Genomic DNA, 23,326 nt, shown 5'->3' on the forward strand with positions numbered 1-23,326 from the left:
CTTACTTTCTCTTCCTCCCCCTCTTCTTCTCCTCCCTACTTCCTCTTCCTTTCTCCTTCTCCTCCTCTCTTCCTCCCTCTCTTACCCTCACTCCTACTCTAATTTCCCTTCCCTTCCTTCATCCCTCTCTATTGCTGTATCCTTTTGTGCATATGGACTACTCAGAGGGCTGAAAAGGTTATTTCTGACTGGTCCTCGCACTTTTGACCAGTCCTCGAACTTACGACTGTCCTCACATTTTAAGTTTTCCGCCCTATCTTGTCACCATGGTGAAGAGAAGCAGTTGTGAAATGAGTGACATGGTTGTTAAGAATGCTACAATGGGCATAAATGATGACCAGTCATAAGTGTGAGGACCAGTCAAAAGTGCGAGGACCTGTCAGAAATGACTTTTTTCAGCCCTCTGAGTAGTCCCTATACACATAGCCATGGCCACCCGGTCACATGACCAGCTAGCCACGCCCACCCAGTCACATGACCTCCAAGCCACGCCCACAAAGTAAGCCACGCCCACAGAACCGGTAGTAAAAAAAATTAGAACCCACGCCTGGTTGGGGGTCACCACAACATGAGGAACTGTATTAAAGGGTCACGGCATTAGGAAGGTTGAGAACCACTGATCTAGATCATACAAAATACAGATAATGTGTAGGCATCCCAAAATGCAATGACCTCCACAGATTAAATCTGTTGGGGGGGGTGTCATTAAATTCGTTCTGCGTGGCCCCAGCCATAATTTACCAAAGCCAGCCGGAGAAACCAAAAATTATGTGCGCAAGTACAATTACTCAAATGTTGACTTAGTTTCACATAACCTATAAAAATCAGTCCAGGGTCAGAATAAGACCCGCCTTCCCCTCCCCTCCTGTTGCCTAATGAAAAAGACAGGAGCGGCACCGCCCAGATGCAGAGGCGGGTCCCACCCCGCTGATCGCGTTAATACCACGGGCGGCTCAACGCTACCGCCTGCGCATGCGCCCCCAGCAACCTCGATTGATTTAGTCTTCCATCACGCCTTCTTTGACCCTTCACTGCGGACGTGATTTCACTGTCTGCGCAGGCGCAGCTTTACAGCCACCCGCGGGAGGGTGAAGTAAAGAAAGTCAACCCGCCTCTGTCTCGTTTTAAGCAGGCGGGTACTGTATATAGAGTAACTGTTCCATGAGGGTTGGGGGGCTGCGTCGGAGCGTTTGGGAGCATACGCACCCAAACTCCGGTCCTCTTTCTCTTGGGTCGAGGCATCCTGCGGAGCTGTTGCCCAGGCTGAAGGGGAGGGACCTGGCTTGAGCCCACCCTGCTCCCGTGGGGGAGGTGAGTGGATCAGGGGATGGAGTGGGCGAGGTCGGAGTGCGGCAGGAAAAGGATGCCGGATCTGGGCTGCAGAAACCAGACCTACCACTAGATGGCAGCAAAGGAGCATAAAGAACCTCAATTATTTGCTGCCATCTAGGGATGGCCCGGGAATTGCACCCAAGATTTCTCGCCCTGAGTGGAAAGGAAGCCTCCATAGGAGAGGCAAGCTGTCGTGGGGCCAATGCAGGGGAAAAGGTTGGAGAAAGGGAGATCCTGGCGCTCGGAGGATTTAAATAGGAGTTAGACTTGGAAAATGGACTTGTCCATAGCCGAAGCTTTCACTTACTTCCAATATGTATTAATATTCTGTTTTTCTCACATGTAGGCACACCCCAAGGTCCCAGTCAGTGGTGGGTTTAAAATTTTTTTACTACCGGTTCTGTGGGTGTGGCTTGGTGGGCATGGCAGGGGAAGGATACTGCAAAATCCCCATTTCCTCCCGATCAGCTGGGACTTGGGAGGCAGAGAATAGATGGGGGCGGGGCCAGTCAGAAGTGGTATTTACCGGTTCTCCAAACTACTCAAAATTTCCGCTACCGGTTCTCCAGAACTGGTCAGAACCTGCTGAAACCCACCTCTGGTCCCAGTCAAGAAAATAACAGTAATAATAAATAATGCAAGAGTGAATAAAGACAGCCTGGTGGTGGGCAGGCAGGAAAATGAATACAGTAACATCTGGGGAGTACAAGGGCTGGGCACAAGGGCAGCAGGGTGGAGCCAGGCAGTACGAGGAAATGATCCCACTGGGCAGGGATGTTTGTTGGGGCAAAGACCAGTTAACGCACAGTTGAAGGCAAACCCATTGTTTGCTATTAGTAGTGCCAGGTGTGTGGAGTGTCACACAGAAGCAGAAGGTAGGTTGGAATGTGCTAGTAGATCTCTGGGTGGACCCCATCTTCTAATATCTTCCCACCCCCTCACCGATTGGTGCACTATGAACATACTGGACCAACTCCTGTAATGTCTGACAATCAGTATAACTAGGTGGATTGTGGCCATTCAGTGCCAGCATCTCTTGGAGGCAACCGCTTGGGTGGGAAGGTGGCTCAATCACTCTTGAAACCTAAAGGCAGTTCCTTTCAGTTAAATTCCGGGGTGGGGGGGAGAGCAAGAATGGGATTTGTGTGTGAAAAGATTGATGGGGTAGATTCTGGTACTGATCACTAGTTCTTGGTTTGAGCGTATGTCTGGTTAGTGCATTTGTGCTTTGCCTTGAGTTGTTTAGATATGGTGACTAAACATCACTTACAAATAAGACCCCCCCACCAACTACTTACACGCATGCACAGCCGGTCCTGCCATTTCCGCTGGTTGCTTGCTGCGCAACCAAAATGAGTTGAGGAGGCGAGGCCGGGGGGGGGAAGGGGAGGACATGCCCTCCTCTCCCTGTTCTTCGCACCAGCCAAGCAGCCCAACATGTCCCACCCCAATGGCAACAGCAGCCTGGCTGCTTCCCTTCCCCGCCATCTCTTTATCGAGAGGGGTGGCAAGGGGAGCCAAGTCTTGCTCCACATGTCTCACTTCTCCCCCACCCCACCTGCCACCCCTCTTGATAAAGAGACAACAGGGAAGGGAAGCAGCTGTTGCCATTGGGGTGGGGTGGGACGAGGGGTGGGTTCTAAATTTTTTTACTACCGGTTCTGTGGGCGTGGCTTACTTTGTGGGTGTGGCTTGGTGGGGGGTAATGTGACTGGGTGTGGCCAACTTTTTTTTTTACTTTTAAAAGCATCTTTTCTACAACCTTAAGAGGTTGCAGAAAAAAATGCTTTTAGAAGCCTCTGAGGATCAGGAACTCAGCTGGGATCGCCAGAGGCGTTTAAAGGCATTTTTTTTCTCACAGCCTCTTCGGCTGAAGAGGTTGCAAAAAGAAAATGCTTTTAAAAGCCTTTGACGATCCCAGCTGAGCCGCGCAATCATCAGAGGCTTTTTTTTTACTTTTAAAAGCATTTTTTCGGCTGAAGAGGTTGTAAAAAAATGCTTTTAAAAGTAAAAAAAAAAGCCTCTGATGAGGTGGGTGGGGAAGCGAGCGACGATTGGCGTGGGCAGCCAATGTTATTACCGGTTCTCCGAACTGCTACAAATTTTTACTACCGGTTCTTGTGAACCGGTGCGAACCAGGAGAAACCCACCACTGGGTGGGACGTGTTGGGCCGTTCGGCCGGCGTGAAGAACAAGGAGGGGAGGCGACGGCAGCGACGGGACATCCAGTCCCATGCTCGCCGCCTCCTGCACCCCCAAAATAATAAGACCCCTGATAATAAGGCCAAGCTTTATTATGAGGACCCAGATTGTTGGGGGCAATATGCTAATGCAATATGCTATATGCTAACTTTGTAAACCGCTTAGAGAGGGCTGTAAAGCACTATGAAGCGGTATAGAAGTCTAAATAAAATAAAAGCCCTTATTTGGGGGGGGGGGTCAAAAGAAAATAAGACCCTGTCTTATTTTCAGGGAAACACAGTATATGGCATAGTAGTGTGATGTGTCACCTCAATCATTCTGTTTGTGAACTCTTAGCGAAAGGGATTACTTCCTGTTTGACTCCAGTTAGTAACCTATAAAACAGATCCCATAAGCTTTTTTTTTTCACAAAGATTTTATTTTAAAACAAAAATAAAACATAAAAATATGATTCCAAATAATTACAGACTGTGTATCGATCGGTTAACATCCTTTTGTGCTCCCTCTTTTCTTCAAAATATCACTATTTATGGGAAAACAGATCCCATAAGCTTGAATGGTATACATTGCTGCTACCTCCGTTATGGAATGAATCCAGTTTTTCTTGCAGAGGGTACATATAAAGGGGGGAGGTGATAATGAATGGCAGAGCTGCAGGGAGACATTTAGCCAAATAATACTGGAAATAAATTTGCCGGGAGAATTTAAAAAAAAACACACAGATTAACAGAGTTCCAAGGCTGCATCTTCTTTCTTCTTTAAAAACAAACAAAAATCGACTGCCTTTTAGAGAAAGTCAAAAAAGGATTCCCAAATGCTTCAGCTAATGCTCCGTGCAGGAAATCTGCTGTTGGAAGGTTTCATCGCTCAGTTTCTCTTTTCTGTAGGTGGCTATGTCAGCTGAGGCCACAACAGATCCATCCCTACCCCAGAATTGTGCTCCGCTGGTCCCAACCCAGCACCGACAGGATGGCAGGGGTGGGGAAACCGAGGTGACTTTGGATCTCAAGCCCCTGAACCCCAGCAGCAAGTACGTCAAGCTGAATGTGGGAGGATCTCTGCATTACACCACCATGCAGACTCTGACCAAGCAAGATACCATGCTCAAGGCCATGTTCAGTGGCCGAATGGAAGTCCTCACAGATAGTGAAGGTATGAGTCTCAGCTTGACCCATCTCTCTCACAGCTAGAAATGGGATTTTCTGCATGATGGGAGATTGTGTTGGGGATTCATCTAAGGTAGCCCTTGGAAAATTTCAGGGTGACCTATTTTAGAGTGGGCTTTTCTAACCTCAGCAACTTTTAAGAGGTGTGGACTTCGACTCCCAGAATTCCCCAGCCAGCCATGCTTGATACTTCCTGGAGATGTCCCATCCAAGTATTAACCAGGCCAGACAAGGTCAACTAAATGCTGCCACTTGCCAAGGCATAACATCCAAAGTAGATTCATAAAAATGATTCTGTTAGGTCTAAGGTTGTTACATTTTCTTTTTTGAGATATAAAGTACATTGTAAGCCCAGAATTAATTCAAAGAAGAACTTGTTCTTCTAGCATCAACACAATCTTGTATCAGTGCAAATAATAACAACTGTATCTTCCCCTCTAAGCCATTTTAGAGTGGGGAGGTCATCTAAGTAGATTCTTCACTCTATAACAAGGATTTTCAGCCTTGACAACGTTGAAGACCTGTGGACTTCAATTCCTAGAATTCCCCAGCCTACATGGCTGGCTGTTGAATTCTGGGAGTTGAAGTCCATATATCTTTTTTTTTTTAATTGAAAAGTTTTACAAAAAAGAAATACAAAATTTTTCCCCCCCATATTCCCCCCACCCTTCCCCCCCCTTCATCCCACCCTCCCCCCCGACTTCCCAGAGCAAAATACAAGGTATTTCATTTAATCAAACATAAACTAGATTAATCTACTTATCCTCAAAGTACTGCCTCCCCCCCTGAAACCTTAACTCCACTACAGATAACCAAATACTTCTAATACTAACATTCATTCATAAGCTATTTGATATTTTCTTGTCTGATACTTATTTTGAATATAATCAATCCATCTTCTCCATTCCGATACATATCTTTCTTGCGTGTGGTCCTTCAAATACGCCGAGATTTTCGCCATTTCTGCTAGGTTTGTTACTTTCAATATCCACTCTTCAATAGTAGGCAAAGAGTCCTTCTTCCAATATTGAGCTACCAGCAGCCTAGCTGCTGATATTAAGTTCAAAATCAATTTAGTCTCTGAAACTGTACAATCTGCATCACCCACCAAATTTTTATCCAAAATGCCTTGATTTTCTTACAGGTCCACCATATATGATAATAGGTTGCATCATTACATTCACATCTCCAACATTTAGCTTGCAAGTTCGAGTACATACATGATAATTTTTTAGGATCTAAGCGCCATCTATAAAACATTTTATAAAAATTCTCTCTCAAATTTTGTGCTTGCGTAAATTTAACATTTCTGACCCAAATCTTTTCCCACGTTTCCATCATCACTGGTTCCTGAAAGTTTTGTGCCCATTTTATCATACAATCCTTAACCAATTCTGTTTCTGAGTCTATTTCCAGTAATGCATTATACAACCTTTTAATATGCATCTGACTTTGATCTCTAATCTGTTTCACCAAATTTTCCTCATTTTGCATAACCCCAATTTTTTGATCCTCCCTCCATCTAGCTTGAAGCTGACCATACTGAAACCAAGTATAAATTATCCCTTCTTCTTTTAATTCATCTAGAGATTTCAGTTGCAACTTACCCCTTTCCAAAAGAAGAAGCTCTTTATAGGTAATCACCTCTATTTTTTGCTCTATACTTATATTTTCTATTGCATGTCTGGGATTTGCCCATATAGGTATCTTATAGTTCAGCTTATATTGGTACTTTTTCCAAACCCTCAACAATGCATTTCTGAGTATATGACCCTTAAACACTTTATCCACTTTTTTTCATACAACAAATAAGCATGCCATCCATATAACAAATCATAACCTTCTATGTTTAACATTCTTTCTTCAGTTAAGTTAAACCAATCACTAATTTGTGATAAAGCTGCTGCTTCATAATACAATCTTAAATTAGGTATTTTAAGACCTCCTCTCTCACGTATATCCTGCATAATTTTCAGTTTCACTCTTGGTTTCTTCCCAGCCCAGATGAAAGTATTAACCCCTTTCTGCCATTCCATCAGATTTCCATCTTTTTTAAGCACTGGTATCATTTGGAACAAAAATAAAAACCTAGGTAGTACATTCATTTTTATTGCTGCTATCCTTCCCAGTAGTGATAGTTGTAACTTTTTCCATTTTTCCATTTCTTTCTGTACTTTTTGCCAAAGAGTTTCATAATTATTTTTATACAATTTCGTATTTGAGGCTGCAATATATACTCCTAAATACTTAACCTTTTTAACTACTTCAAACCCCATTATCCTCCCTAACTCTTCTCTTTGAGTTATAGATAAATTTTTAGTTATCATCTTTGTCTTGTGTAGATTTACTTTAAATCCAGATACTTTACCATATTGAGCTACTATATCCAACATATAGGGAGCCGCTTCTATAGGTTGAGATAAAGTAAGAACCAGGTCATCTGCAAACGCTCTTAGTCTATAATCCTGCTGTCTAATTACAATTCCTTTTATTTTGTCAGAATCACGTAGCTTATTCAACAAAACTTCTAAAGTTAAAATAAACAACAATGGCGACAAGGGACAGCCCTGCCTTGTACCTTTCTCAATTTTAAACACATCTGTTAAACCTCCATTAATTATTATTTGTGCTGTTTGTTCCTGATATATTGCTCTAATTGAATGTATGAAATACTCCCCAAAGTGCATTTTTTCTATTATTTTAAACAGAAATTGCCAGTTCAATCGATCAAATGCTTTCTCTGCATCCACGAATATAAACGCTGCAGGGACCTGATTATTTTTCTCCAAATATTCCAATAAGTTTATAATTTGCCTAACATTATATTTCATCTGTCTCCCTTTTATAAAACCTGATTGGTCATTGTGAATAACTTGTTGCATAACTGGCATTAATCTATTCGCTAGTATCTTAGCAAAAATTTTATAATCCGTGTTCAAAAGTGAAATTGGCCTGAAATTTTCAGGTTTAATACAGTTTTGATCTTCCTTTGGAATCAATGAAAAAAAAGCTGTTCTCCAAGAGGGTGGAACTCCTCCCCCTGATTGAATTTTACAAAATAGAGTTCTAAGCGGCTCTACCATTTCAAGCTGTAGGTTCTTATAATAAACAGCTGTTAGTCCATCTGTTCCTGGAGCTTTCCCTATTTTTAACTGTTTAATTGCCGCAACAATCTCCTCAGAAGTTATTGGTTGATTCAATCCTTCCTTCTGTTCCAACGTTAATTCCAAAATATTCCCTTCCTTTAAATATCTATCTATATCTATACCTTGTATTGAGTCCCTAGCATATAACTTTGTATAAAATTCCAAAAAAGCCTTTTTAATCATATTCTGTTGGTAAACTTCCTTACCTCTATATTCTATCTTACTAATGACTCGTGCTTTCTGTTTTTTCCTCAACATGTAGGCCAACCACCTACCTGGTTTATTGGAATTACAAAATGTATTATGTTTAGCATATTGTAAACTAGTTGCCACCTGATCAGCCATTAACCTATTAAATTGCCCTTGTAGTATATTTATTGTTTCTTTTACTTTCTTATCTCCTGGATTAGATATAAGTAATTGTTCTTTCTTTTTTATTTCTTCCTCTATCTCTTTACGCTTCTTTTGTTGTTTTAGTCTATATTTATTATTCATATGTATTAAGATACCCCTCATATAGGCCTTACTAGCATCCCAGACCATTTCCATAGGAGTACCCTTGTTCATGTTAATAACAAAAAAATCTCTCATTTGTTTTTTAAGCTCCTTTACATTTTCTTCATATCTAAATAAGTTTTCATTCAACCTCCAAGACCTCCTTTCTCCCCTCTCCTGTTCAAATTCAATCCAGACCGGACTATGATCAGTTAAAGTTCTTGGACATATCTTCGTCTTCTTCACCCTGGAAATAAAATCATTTGTGATTAGTATAAAATCAATCCTGGAGAAGGATTGGTGTCTATCAGAAAAAAAAGTAAAATCTTTTTCCTCCAGGTTACGTTCTCTCCAGATATCTCTCAGTTCTATATCTTCCATCATATCAAAAAAAGATTTAGGTAGTTTTGCACGTGCTGAAGTCTTTGATAAGCTTTTTTTATCTTTCTGCGTATCAATTACTCCATTCCAATAAAAATTTATAAAACTTGTCTTGTTGCTGGTTAGGGGCATATATTCCAATAAGAAGCATTTTTCCAGACTGTCAATAATTCAATTGCAATATATCTTCCTTGATCATCTGCCTCAATTAGATTAGCTGATAGTCCTTTCCTTACATATATGACTAATCCATTTTTCTTCTCTGGCGCTGATGCCACAAAATTTGTACCTAATCTTGAATTTATCAAATATTTTTGGTCTGATAATCAATTTGGATTGCCACATCTTCTGGTCTTCCTTTAATTATCTCCGCAATAGCATCAGCACAAATGTCTTTTAAATTTTCTTTGCTATTTTCCTTCAGGCCTCTCAATCTCAAAGCAAACTCCATAGATCTGTATTGTAACATTACCAATTCATCATCCACTTTCTCTGTTCTAGTCATGACATCACCCATTTTGCTTTCCAAATTTAAGTTGGCTTCATTAATTTCTTCAACTTTCCCATCAAGCTGAATAACAAGGTTTGAGAGTCCTGATACAGCAAAAACAATATCATCTCTTATTTTATCGTGCTCCTTTGCAACTGCTCCCTTGATCGCGCTTATGTCTTCCTCAATTTTCTTAAATTTCCCTTCAACAAGTAATGTTAAATTGTTCATTGCTTCTCTCATTGCTGTTGCTTGATTATTCATGGCTTCTTTCATAGCTTCCTTAAAATCATTAAGTGCTGCATCTTGACTCTGGGTCTGGCTCTGTGTATCAGCCAGAAGTTGTGCTTTCTGTGTCACCACTGACACAACTGGAGAGCCTCCCCCTCCTTTAACAACTCCTGGTTTCACTTGTCTAGAAGTCTTTTTTTTTTCTTTCCCCCCCCCTCTTTTCTTTAAAAGCAACAAAGTCCTTAAAGATGTTAGTTTATAGTCTCTAATTTGCCAGACAGAGTAGTTTTTTTTTTCTCTTCCCTCCGCACTCTCAGTTCCCAGCAGTTAATAAGCAGCTAATCCACTCTCCCAGCGCAAAGTTCTCAAGCACTTTCGTTTTTGGCTTTTACTTTCAAAGCCCTAACAAAGACTCCATCTTCCGCCTCCAGCTCAAGATTCAAATTGAAACAAAGTAACTTTGGAGTTAAGCTCTGTACTTTTAAGGCTTGTTCTCCTGTTTTCCGCTCTGCCTGCGCTTGGGATCAATCAAACTCACTTTTAAAAGCAGGATCGGATCGCGGCTTCTCGCCCTGCTTTTGCAGAGTCGTCCTGGCTCCGGAGCTTCTTGGCGGGCTGACTGAGGAGCTCTCACCCTCCAAGCCTCTGGAAATGATCCAGAGGACTTTCGGGGGGCTCTACTCTCGCCCACCGGCTCTCCTCTCCTTCTTTTCCCGAAGGAGAGTTTTTTAGCCGCTAGACAGCCGATTTGCGCTGTCAAAGCGGCTTTTACGGAGATGCAGGGCTGGCGGTCATAAATGACTGTCCACGGAGCCTGCGGTGCCAACTGGAAGTCGAAGTCCATATATCTTAAAGTTGCCAAGATTGGGAAACCCTGGTCTACAGCATCTTTAACTCAGGGACTGAAATTAACTGCTTTTCCAGGTTGGATCTTGATTGACCGAAGCGGCTGCCATTTTGGAACTATTCTGAATTATTTGCGAGATGGCTCAGTATCACTTCCAGAGTCCCAGCGGGAGCTGGAGGAAATGTTGTGTGAAGCCCGATACTATTTGATCCAAGGCTTGGTTGAGGACTGCCAGTTTGCATTACAGGTGAGGGTGGCTGGGCTGAGAAATTAGAAGGCCCAATGACTTCCTTGAGTCTCACACTCCTTAGAAGAGATGACAAGAGGAAAGCAGGATCTGTCCTGTCTGTCTAGATCTGCCTTCTAGCATCATCCAGCCATTATCGTCTCACTTGCAACAATACAGAGGGTGATGTAATGGTTCCGCTATTGGAGTTGGAGATCCAACTTCTAGTCCATCCTTGGTCCTAGAAGCTCACTGGGTGACTTTGAGCCAGTCTTCTTTCAGCCTGAGAGCTGGGCTGCTATAGTGAGGAAGGTGCTACCTGAGAGGTTCCCCCTTTAGTCATGGAAGCACCCTGGTTGACTTTGAGTTAATACTACTGTCTCAGCCTTACCTACTTCATAGAATTGTGGTTAAAATGAAAAAAGGGTAAAGGGAGACATTTTACGAGTTATGTAAAAGGTATAGAAATTGGTTCTTTAATCATCCTTTTCTTTCCATATTCTTTTCCATTCAGTTTTGGGTCATTTAAATTGCATTACCAAAAAAAAGGGAGAAAGAACTCCCTAGATATTACATGAAAAGCATGGATACCTACATTCATATTACATATTTTCTCCCATTTTTGTATATGTTTATATTGAGTATCTATGAAGGAGAACTGACTTCAGATTAGAAAAGCATATTTTCAAGTGTTACTTGCAGTTTCCTTTTTAAATTTCTGTTAGACTCTATGCCAGATGTGTCCAAGCCCACAAGCCATATGCAGTCCTGGACAGCTAGTAATGCAGCCCAACAAGATCATAAACTTTTAAGATTATGTCCATTTATATACACTGCTCAAAAAAATAAAGGGAACACTTAAACAACACAATGTAACTCCAAGTCAGTCACACTTCTGTGAAATCAAACTGTCCACTTAGGTAGCAACACTGATTGACAATTTCACATGCTGTTGTGCAAATGGAATAGACAACAGGTGGAAAGCATAGGCAGTTAGCAAGACATCCCCAATAAAGGAGTGGTTCTGCAGGTGGTGACCACAGACCACTTCTCAGTTCCTATGCTTTCTGGCTGATGGTTTGGTCACTTTTGAATGCTGGCGGTGCTGTCACTCTAGTGGTAGCATGAGACGGAGTCTACAACCCACACAAGTGGCTCAGGTAGTGCAGCTCATCCAGGATGGCACATCAATGCGAGCTGTGGCAAGAAGGTTTGCTGTGTCTGTCAGCGTAGTGTCCAGAGCATGGAGGCGCTACCAGGAGACAGGCCAGTACATCTCGAGACGTGGAGGAGGCCGTAGGAGGGCAACAACCCAGCATCAGGACCGCTACCTCCGCCTTTGTGCAAGGAGGGACAGGAGGAGCACTGCCATAGCCCTGCAAAATGACCTCCAGAGGGCCACAAATGTGCATGTGGCTGCTCAAACGGTCAGAAACAGACTCCATGAGGGTGGTATGAGGGCCCGACGTCCACAGGTGGGGGTTGTGCTTACAGCCCAACACTGTGCAGGACGTTTGGCATTTGCCAGAGAACACCAAGATTGGCAACTTCGCCACTGGCACCCTGTGCTCTTCACAGATGAAAGTAGGTTCACACTGAGCACATGTGACAGACGTGACAGGGTCTGGAGACGCCATGGAGAACGTTCTGCTGCCTGCAACATCCTCCAGCATGACCGGTTTGGCAGTGGGTCAGTAATGGTGTGGGGTGGCATTTCTTTGGGGGGCCGCACAGCCCTCCATGTGCTCGCCAGAGGTAGCCTGACTGCCATTAGGTACCGAGATGAAATCCTCAGACCCCTTGTGAGACCATATGCTGGTGCGGTTGGCCCTGGGTTCCTCCTAATGCACGACAATGCTAGACCTCATGTGGCTGGAGTGTGTCAGCAGTTCCTGCAAGACGAAGGCATTGATGCTATGGACTGGCCCGCCCGTTCCCCAGACCTGAATCCAATTGAGCACATCTGGGACATCATGTCTCGCTCCATCCACCAACGCCACGTTGCACCACAGACTGTCCAGGAGTTGGGGGATGCTTTAGTCCAGGTGTGGGAGGAGATCCCTCAGGAGACCATCCGCCACCTCATCAGGAGCATGCCCAGGCATTGTAGGGAGGTCATACAGGCACGTGGAGGCCACACACACTACTGAGCCTCATTTTGACTTGTTTTAAGGACATTACATCAAAGTTGGATCAGCCTGTAGTGTTTTTTTCCACTTTAATTTTGAGTGTAACTCCACATCCAGACCTCCATGGGTTGATAAATTTGATTTCCATTGATAATTTTTGTGTGATTTTGTTGTCAGCACATTCAACTATGTAATGAACAAAGTATTTACTAAGAATATTTCATTCATTCAGATCTAGGATGTCTTATTTTTGTGTTCTTTATTTTTTTGAGCAGTGTATATTAACTAAGTTATATATTTTATACAGTATGTCACAGAAGTGAGTACACGCCCTCACATTTTGTAAATATTTAAGTATATCTTTTCATGTGACAACACTGAAGAAATGACACTTGGCTACAATGTGTTCTGTCCCCCTTCCTCACACAGGCAAACGTAATACCAAGCATGCCTGCCAATTTTTTATTAGGTAAACAGATTAGAATTCTTGGCAGACCAAGGTTTTGGCAGCAAACTGCCGAATGCCTGCCAAGACAGGTTTCACTCCCATAAGTGTGGTCGCACGACAGTTTCCTCAGTACCTGGAGGAAACGTCTTATCTAGATCCGTTCCAGTCGGGTTTCAGGCCCGGGCACAGCACGGAAACGGCATTGGTCGCGTTGGTTGATGATCTCTGGAGGGCTTGGGACAGGGGTTGCTCCTCTGTTCTGGCCCTGTTAGACCTCTCAGCGACTTTTGATACCATTGACCATGGTATCATGCTGCACCGGTTGGAAGAGTTGGGGATGTGGGGCACCGTGTTACGGTGGTTCTCCTCCTTTCTCTCAGACCGGTCACAGTTTGTGTTGGCAGGGGGGCAGAGGTCGACCTCGAGGCCTCTTATATGTGGAGTGCCTCAGGGGTCGGTCCTCTCGCCCCTCCTGTTCAACATTTATGTGAAGCCGCTGGGTGAGATCATCCGTGGCTTTGGGGTGAAGTACCACCAGTATGCTCATGACACCCAGCTGTACATCTCCACCCCAGGCCACCCCAACGATGCCCTTGAAGTGATGTCCCGGTGCCTGGAGGCTGTGCGGATCTGGATGGGGAGAAACAGACTCAAGCTCAACCCTTCCAAGACTGAGTGGCTGTGGTTCCCGGCATCCCGATATAGTCAGTTGACTCCATCACTGACTATTGGGGGCGAGTCTTTGGCCCCGTCGGAGAGGGCTCGCAATCTGGGGGGAGTCCTGGATACGCAGCTGTCCTTGGAGGAACATCTGATGGCTGTTGCCAGGGGGACTTTTTGTCAGGTTCGCCTGATCCGCCAGTTGCGACCCTTTCTTGATCAGGATTCCCTGTGCACAGTCACTCATGCCCTCGTCACCTCTCGCCTGGACTACTGCAACGCTCTCTACATGAGGCTCCCCTTGAAGGGCACCCGGAGGCTCCAACTGGTCCAGAATGCGGCCGCGCGGGTAGTCACGGGAGCTGCATGGCGCTCCCATATAACACCACTCCTGCGTGAGCTGCACTGGCTCCCAGTGGTCTTCCGGGTGCGCTTCAAGGTGTTGGTTATCACCTTTAAAGTGCTCCATGGCATAGGACCTAGTTATCTTCGAGACCGCCTGCTGCTACCGACGGCCTCCCATCAACCTGTGCACTCCCACAGAGAGGGCCTCCTCGGGGTGCCATCAGCCAAACAATGTAGACTGGTGACCCCCAGGGGGAGGGCCTTCTCTGTGGGGGCACCTACCCTCTGGAATCAGCTGCCCCCAGAAATAAGGAGAATCCAAGACCTCGGTGCCTTCCGCCGTGCCCTTAAAACCTTCTTTTTCCAGCAAGCCGGGCTGGCCTAATTTTTTAAGTGTTTTTAATTGTTTTATCGTTTTTAATTAATGGGGCCAAATTTATATATATCTTTTTAATTGTATTTTAATATTTGTACTTGATGTTTTTACTTGGCTGTTCACCGCCCTGAGTCCTCAGGGAGAAGGGCGGTATACAAATTCAAAAATAAAAAAATAAATAATAAATAAATAAAGCAGAAGAGGACTTATCTTCAGTCTGTTCCAGGAGCAACAAATTATCCACGAGACAAGAGTTTAGTCAATGTTCAGTCCAAAATATATCCAAGCCGAATTTCAGAGATCACAATGTGACTTTCAGGGTTTAACTTTGTCCGTCACAAAGCCTGAAGAGCAATCCCACCCACTTTTATTCCTGGTGGGGCGTGGCTCCGTGACTCAGCTCAATCTCTGGCCCTCCCACGCCTCTTCCGTTGCTGCGCACGCTTCTCCCTCCGACGCTGCCTGGGATCAAGCCAGGATTCATCCTCCTCGCTCCCTATCAATTGGTGCTCCGATATGCCTTCCTCCTGGCACATCCCAGGTTGTTCCTCCTGGCCTTCGGATGGAACCTGAGGCATTGCCAGAAAGGAGGGTCCTGGAGAGGGAGGCCTTGTCAGTTCCTCCCCATCACCTTCTGAGTCCTCTTCCTCTGTTAGGACAGGCTCGGGAGTCGGGGTCACAACACAATGTAAAGTAGTGAGTATACAGCTTGTATAACTGTGTAAATGTGCTGACCCCTCAAAATAACACAACACACAGCCATTAATGTCTAAACCGCTGGCAACAAAAGTGAGTACACCCCTAAGTGATAATGTCCAAATGGGGCCCAAGTAGCTGTTTTCCCTCCCTGGTGTCATGTGACGTGTTAGTGGTACAAGGTCTCAGGTGTGAAGGGGGAGCAGGTGTGTTAAATTTGGTGTTATCACTCTCACTCTGTCATACTGGTCACTGGAAGTTCAACATGGCACCTCATGGCAATGAACTCTCTGAGGATCTGAAAAAATGTATTGTTGCTCTACATAAAGATGGCCTAGGCTATAAGAAGATTGCCAAGACTGAAACTGAGCTGCAGCACGGTGGCCAAGACCATAACAGTGGTTTAACAGGACAGGTTCCACTCAGAACAGGCCTCGCCATGGTTGACCAAAGAAGTTGAGTGCCCGTGCTCAGCGTCATATCCAGAGGTTGGCTTTGGGAAATAGACGTATGAGTGTTGCCAGCATTGCTGCAGAGGTTGAAGGACTGGGGGGTCAGCCTGTCAATGCTCAGACCATACGCTGCACGTTGCATCAAATTGGTCTGCAGGGCTATCCTCCCAGAAGGAAGCCTCTTCTAAAGATGATGCACAAGAAAGCCCGCAAACGGTTTGCTGCAGACAAGCAGACTTAGGACATGGATTCCTGGAACCATGTCCTGTGGTCTGATGAGACCAAGATAAACTTATTTGGTTCAGATGGTGTCAAGAGTGTGTGGCAGCAACCAGGGGAAGAGTACAAAGACAAGTGTGTCTTGCCTACAGTCAAGCATGGTGGTGGGAATGTCATGGTCTGGGGCTGCATGAGTGCTGCCGGCATTGGGGAGCTACAGTTCATTGAGGGAACCATGAATGCCAACATGTACTGTGACATACTGAAGCAGAGCATGATCTCCTCCCTTCAGAGACTGGGCCGCAGGGCAGTATTCCAACATGATAACGACCGCAAACACACTGTTGTGGCCTGCCAGCGGATCTGGCAGCAGATTCGGACAGTGAGGAGGTTGGGGAGGAACATGGGCCAGTCCCGGAGTCTGGGGAAGGCTCTGATGAGGGCTCTGCATCGGAGGCAGAGAGGGGGCCAGAGCCGTATGCCAGTTATCAGCTGCCTTTGGAGTCAGACATCAGTGAGGCAGACGAACAGCTGGAGCCTGTTCCCAGTGTGCACATGTGCAGAGTTGCCAGACGAAGGGAACAGCTAAAGAACAAGGGTCGACTTGAGAGTAAGGCCACAGGTGGATGATGAATGGCCCCTCCCAGAGGGAATAAAAGAGGAGCGAAAGGGGAGTGGAGTTTGCAGGAGACAATTAGTTCATTACTGCATTCTTGCCAAGTATTGCGGCGTCTGAAAGATATCAGCCTGGCCACTCTCCAAGCCTGATAAAGATCGGTAAAGATCTTGAAAGACTGGGAGAGGAAAAACTTTGCTGGAGAGGAATTCAGTGTAAATTAAATAAAAGGGGTTTATCGGGACGAGGACTCGGCTTCGTGCTGCTGGGGAAGCCTAGGTCAGAACACACACCTCCAAAACAACCACTGCCTTGCTAAAGAAGCTGAGGGTAAAGGTGATGGACTGGCCAAGCATGTCTCCAGACCTAAACCCTATTGAGCATCTGTGGGGCATCCTGAAATGGAAGGTGGAGGTGCGCAAGGTCTCTAACATCCAGCAGCTCTGTGACGCCCTCATGGAGGAGTGGAAGAGGACTCCAGTGGCATCCTCTGGACAAATCTAACAAATCTTTTAAATGATTTTAAATTTGTTTGTCTTTTTAAATTTTGGGCCAAATTGAGATATTTTCTTTTAATCTGTTCTTAATGTATTTATTATGTGTTTTTATTTGGCTGTACACCGCCCTGAGTCCCTAGGGAGAAGGGCGGTATATAAATTTGAAGTAAAATAATAAAAAAAAAATCCTGTGAAGCTCTGGTGAACTCTATGCCCAAGAGGGTTAAGGCAGTGCTGGAAAATAATGGTGGCCACACAAAATATTGACACTTTGGGCCCCATTTGGACATTATCACTTAAGGGTGTACTCACTTTTGTTGCCAGCGGTTTATTATTATTATTATTATTATTATTATTATTATTATTATTATTATTATTATTATTATTATTAATTGAATTTGTATACCGCTTTACTCCCGAAGGACTCAGGGCGGTGAACAGCCAAATAAAATACATATAATACAAATGTTAAAAAACCATTAAAATACAATTAAATAATTGGCCCGGAAAACGAAATTTAAAACACCCCAAATTCATAAGACAAATTTAAAATTTTAAAATTTTAAAAAAGTTTAAAAGAGAGGTTAGGCCAGGCCGGCCTGCTGGAAAAGAAATGTTTTGATGGCTCGGCGGAAAGAGCGCAGGTCCGGGATCCTCCGTATCTCCGGGGGGAGCTCGTTCCAGATGACGGGTGCCCCCACAGAGAAGGCTCTCCCCCTGGGGGCCGCCAGTCGACATTGTTTGGCCGACGGCACCCGGAGGAGCCCCTCTCTATGGGAGCGTACTGGTCGGTGAGAGGCTACTGGTGGTAGAAGGCGGTCTCGTAGATACCCCGGTCCTAAGCCATGGAGTGCTCTAAAGGTGGTAACCAAAACCTTGAAGCGCACCCGGAAGACCACCGGGAGCCAGTGCAGCTCGAGCAGGAGGGGGGTCACATGGGAGCACCCCGTCGCTCCCATAACCACCCGCGCGGCCGCATTCTGGACCAGCTGGAGCCTCCGGGTGCTCCTCAAGGGGAGCCCCATGTAGAGAGCATTGCAGTAGTCCAGGCAGGAAGTGACGAGGGCATGAGTGACCGTATTTAACGAGTCCCGATCCAGAAAGGGACGCAACTTGATAAACCTGATAAAACGCCCTCTTGGCCACAGCCGTCAAGTGCTCTTCTACAGACAGCTGTGGGTCCAGGAGGACCCCCAAGTTGCGAGCCCTCTCCGGATCTGGCATTGCATAACAGGTCCGGGCCCTGAGAATCTGGACTACCTGGGGAACGAGAGGAGCCTTGGGGGCCGGAGTGCGCCACCACTTGAAGACAGCGGGCGCGCACTCCCACAACCAGGTTTGGCCCCCAGCTCCCGCCATATCTGCCCCTCCCACTCACAGTACTGATGTACTGGCCCTCATCATTACAAGCTCTAACCCCCTCATCGACCCGGAGCCCTGCGCCTCCCGTGCCATGCCCCCCAGCCGGGCCTGGTCCCTCCCTCAGTGGGTTATCCCCCAAACCCACAACCCTAGTTCCAATCCAACCCTCCCCCCCAGAACCTCTTAAAAATTTAATTAAAAATTTAGATAGAAAACTCCTCAGCCATTAATGTTTAGACATTAATGGCTGTGTTGCGTTATTTTGAGGGGTCAACACATTTACACTGTTATACAAGCTGTATACTCACTACTTTACATTGTAGCCAAGTGTCATTTCTTCAGTGTTGTCACATGAAAAGATATACTTAAATATTTACAAAATGTGAGGGGGTGTACTCACTTCTGTGACATACTGTATGTGACCCAAGACAATTCCTCTTCACTTAATGCAGCTTAGGCAAGCCAAGAGGTTGGGTGTGCCTGTTCTATGCTTTTAATTTTAGTTCTAAATCTTCCTTGAGCATACAGTGACTTGGTTTACATCAGTTTTTTTCAAACTTGGCAACTGTATGATATGTGGACCTCAACTCCCAGAAATGCCCAACTTGAATGCTAGCTAGGGAATTCTGGGAGTTGAAGTGCACTCATCTTAAATTGCCAGGTTTGAAAAACACTGGTTTACACATTACTCTGCACTGTGGTACAATTTCTTTAATTGAGCCCACTTGTGCAAACACAGTGGTTATGTTTTCTAAGCCATTGTTTATGGCTTAACAGCTGTTGTGGACCCTGTCACTTATGTTTTATTAACAAATCATGTTTTAGCATGATGTATGAATCTGTTTAGTAAATCTGTAAATAATTAATAGTCTAGAAAAATATTTCTGTTTCTCTCCTTCCTAGCAAAAAAGTGAAGCCTGTGACCCTCTCTGCCATATCCCCATGGTGACATCTCCCAAGGAAGAGCAGCAGATCATCTCAAGATGTTCCAAGGTAAGGAGGCTGAGAAGTCACACAAGTTTTACCTCAGGAAATCATAGAGATCAGGCAAACTTAAGTGTCTTGGATGTATGTCCTCATATATCATGGTATCAAGGCAAGTGAGGGTTCTTCTAAATACAGTCTTCTCCATCCCCCATTATTTATTATTATTATTATTTATTTGATTTCTATACCGCCCTACTCCCGAAGGACTCAGGGCGGTGCACAGCCAAACAATAAAAACACATACAATACAAAATTTAAAAATAGAATAAAATCAAATTAAATAATTTTGGCCCCGACAAATTTAAAACCCCAAACTTTTAAAACCAATTTAAAATTGAATATATAAAATACTAAAAGATATTTAAAATTTTAAAAATCTTTTATAAAAGAGGGGGAAAATTAGGCCAGGCCGGCCTGGTGAAATAGTAAGGTCTTTAAGGCGCGGCGGAAGGTGCGCAGATCCGGGATCCTCCGTATCTCTGGGGGGAGCTCGTTCCAGACAGTAGGTGCCCCCACAGAGAAGGCTCTCCCCCTGGGGGCCGCCAGTCGGCATTGTTTGGCTGACGGCACCCGGAGGAGCCCCTCTCTATGGGAGCGTACCGGCAGGTGGGAGGCTATTGGTGGTGGGAGGCTATTATGAGGGAAGGTCTAGTTTGCTTTGCTATACCTCTTAGCAAGAGGGGTGGGCGGTTTTCAATTCATTCATATCTCTCACCTTCCTTTTAGCCTGTGGTGAAGTTACTGCATAACAGAAGTAATAACAAGTATTCCTATACCAGGTAAGCTATGGTCCTGTTGTCAAAATAGGATGACCTTGGGATCATTGCTCCCAAGTCGTCATCCACTGGTCCCATTTCTTTAGTAGTATCTACACAATTGTTTTCTTCTTTCTCTCTCCCCCACCTCCCAAGTAACTCTGATGACAACTTACTGAAGAATATTGAACTGTTTGACAAACTAGCTCTGAGGTTCAACGGACGAGTGCTTTTCATCAAAGACGTTCTTGGGGATGAGATCTGCTGCTGGTCATTCTATGGGCAGGGCCGCAAGATTGCGGAAGTTTGCTGTACTTCCATTGTCTATGCCACCGAAAAGAAGCAGACCAAGGTAAGGTGTGGCCAGTCCTCAGGCCTCCAAATATGAAGCTTTGATTTTCTAATATAGGTAGTCCTCAACGTACGACCACAACTGAGCCCAACATTTCTGTTGTTAAGTGAGAAATTTGTTAAGTGAGTTTTGCCCCATTTTACAACTTTTCTTGCCATGTTTGTTAAGTGAATCACCGGAGTTGTCGAATTAGTAGCATGGTTGTTAAGTGAATCTGGTTTCTCCATTGACTTTGCTTGTCAGAAGGTTGTAAAAGGTGACCACAAGACGCCAGGACACTGCAACTGTCATAAATGTGAGTCAATTGCCAAGTGTTTGAATCTTGATCACGTGACCATGGGGATGCTGCAACAGTCATAAGTGTGAAAAATGGTTGTAAGTCACTTTTTTCAGTGCTGTTGTAACTTTGAGCAGTCACTAAGTGAACTGTTGGTAAGGACTACCTGTACAGGTAGTCCTCGACTTGCGGTCGTTTGGTGACCATTCAATTACAACAACCCCCCAAAAAGGTACTTATGACCCAGATTCAAAGTTTTGACAGCTGCTCCCCCTCCCCCCCCAGTCACGATTGCATTTTGGTAATTCAGCAGCAGGTCATTTATGGCCATTTGCATCATTCTGCGGTCACATGACCACAAGTTTCAACATCTTTTGCCAAAAACCAATGTTTGCTTCCAATGCCCACTGCGGATAATGGGTTTGCTTAACAACTGTGATGATTCATTGGACAACCACTATAGGAAAAAAAAACCTCATAAAACTGAGTCAGTCATAGGACCCGCCTAATCAGCATGACTTGCAACTGTAATTCCAGGCTCAATTACAGTTGTAAATTGAGGACTACCTGTATGTTTTGGTGTCTTCATATGGGAATGTAAACTCTTAAAGAAAATAGCCTTTCCTAAATCCAATTAAACATGTAAGAAGACTAAAATAGAGGACTGTCTAGTCTAGAATTCTGTCCTTGTGACAGCTAACAAGATGCTTAAACTCACAGGAAGGACACAAGGCAATAGTTACCTCTAGTTCGTGTTCTTCAGCAACTGGTATTGAGCATATTGCTAGAGGTTAATTACATTGCTTCCAGTTTGAACAGGGGATCCCATAGTGAAGCTTAAAACTTGCTTCATCCTGCTTTCCCTTGGGTGTACAGGTCGAGTTTCCCGAAGCCCGGATCTTTGAAGAAACGCTGAACATCCTGATCTATGAGACACCACGGGTGCCAGACAGGGCCCTCCTGGAGGCCACCAGGGGAGTTGTGGGTGGAGGTGGAGGCCCCCTCCATGCTGGTGATGACGAAGATGGGCGGGAGCACCGTGTCCGGCGCATTCACGTCCGCAGGCACATTATGCATGACGAACGCCCTCATGGCCACCAGGCTGTTTTCAAAGACTGATCCAGCCTTGTTTCTGGGGTCCTCATTGCTCCAATTCTTCCGTACCAAAGGAGGACCTTTTTTCTTTTGATATTTCACCCAAGAGGTCCTCTATGGTGTTTGTGCCCTTTCTAAGTCTTTTCTGTTTGGGGTATTTTATTTTTTTTTTAAAAAAAATCCTATTTCTTTATAACTAATTTGAGCACATCTTCCCCTTCTCACCTACTTTTGTTGTGACAATAAAAGGCCTTGGTCTGCCCTATAATTTACTGGAATGTTCTAATTATTGATTTGAGTCTTAATATCTGGCCGCCTCTCCCCAGCCAGCCCAATCAGTCTGCCTTGTAATCCTCACAGTACAGAGATTAAGATTGTGATCCTCTCTTCACAACTTCTTTAAACTGACTGCTTTCCTTCCAGAAAGGAGACTCCCATTTAGCTCTATTCTAACCATCCCTAGACAGATGGCCTTATGGTTCCCTAAAGGCTGCTATAAACTTTATATCCTAGAACATTTTTAATACCAAAATAGATATAAGGTCAAATATATATGTATAAGTCAAAATACCTATTTCAATTTAACTTTGGACTTACGCTTTTTATGACTGCCAATTTGGTACCCAGTCAATCTATTTTTCCATTTCTTTCTCAGCTGTCTAAGACAAGGTGCTGTCTAGACATGTTAATGTTGCTTATCTAGATGATAATATTATCTAGATGATAATAACATTAACTGTAATTCTCCAGACTAGATTTTAGTGGGCTCTTTCCATGCTGCCTTTGCCTTCTAATATAACTGAATCCAAATTTCATCTGAAGTCTCTCCACCCACTCACAACATATCTTTTAAAATGCTTTCCACCTTTAGTTTAGTAGGCATATACTGTATATATAATGTTCCCATTCTTCTGGACACAATCAAATGCAAGGTTTGTTAGAAAATTCTCAATTTATTTGGAACACCACAATACTTTATCCTGTATCACCCCTGTCCAACCTACCACAATATTTGAACTCCTTGTTTTCTGTGGAAATAGTACGCTGTTTCACATTAGATGTAGCAAATTACTACAGGGCATTCCAGCAGCCCTTTAATCCAGTAATTTGATAGACTCTATTTGGATATGCCTAATAATGGGATTAGGGAGAGAGTTGAGATTGTAATGAACTAATGTTTTATCTCAAGTTTTCCTGCCCCTCCCCAAATTCTTTCAGTATATCCTCCCCTCTCTGGAGGAGGTTATCTTGAATTAATTATTGTAATTTTGTATTTGCATCATTTATTTAAACTGTGGAGTTTTTTTTCTATTAAATTATTGTAATAAAGTTTCCTGCTTTAAAAAAGAAATCTGTTGTCTATTATTTCTCTCTTTTCCAGGGGATGGGGAGATTCCTCAAGCAGCTACTCTATCCTAGAATATTTCGTACAGCTTTCATTCATAGCATCTGTCTAAGACAGAGGGTTTGTCCTTTTCTTAATTTCAGATGCTACAATGGAGGTTTCTGGGTATAGTGAGCAAGGCATAAATCTAACCCCACAT

At 44.3% G+C, this 23,326-nt stretch overlaps 1 protein-coding gene across 2 annotated transcripts; it reads left to right on the forward strand.

Moving 5' to 3' along the window:
• Window positions 1–1,246: 1,246 nt before the first annotated feature.
• On the forward strand, window positions 1,247–23,111 carry KCTD13 (potassium channel tetramerization domain containing 13). 2 transcript variants are annotated; one of them, XM_070944386.1, is made up of 7 exons: window positions 1,247–1,311; window positions 4,422–4,686; window positions 10,368–10,537; window positions 19,220–19,309; window positions 20,030–20,082; window positions 20,215–20,410; window positions 21,564–23,111. In XM_070944386.1, the coding sequence occupies exons 2-7, from the start codon at window positions 4,428–4,430 to the stop codon at window positions 21,804–21,806; spliced, it is 1,011 nt and encodes a 336-aa protein (XP_070800487.1). In that variant the 5' UTR covers window positions 1,247–1,311; window positions 4,422–4,427; the 3' UTR covers window positions 21,807–23,111. The 2 variants fall into 2 exon arrangements, with proteins under 2 accessions (XP_070800487.1, XP_070800488.1); XM_070944387.1 differs by lacking the exon at window positions 1,247–1,311 and having other exon boundaries at window positions 4,366–4,686.
• Window positions 23,112–23,326: the final 215 nt, after the last annotated feature.

The sequence above is a fragment of the Pituophis catenifer genome, unplaced genomic scaffold (assembly GCF_029215685.1).
Source record: "Pituophis catenifer annectens isolate HBS135680 unplaced genomic scaffold, rPitCat1.0.hap2 SCAF_5, whole genome shotgun sequence".
NCBI lineage: Eukaryota > Metazoa > Chordata > Lepidosauria > Squamata > Colubridae > Pituophis > Pituophis catenifer.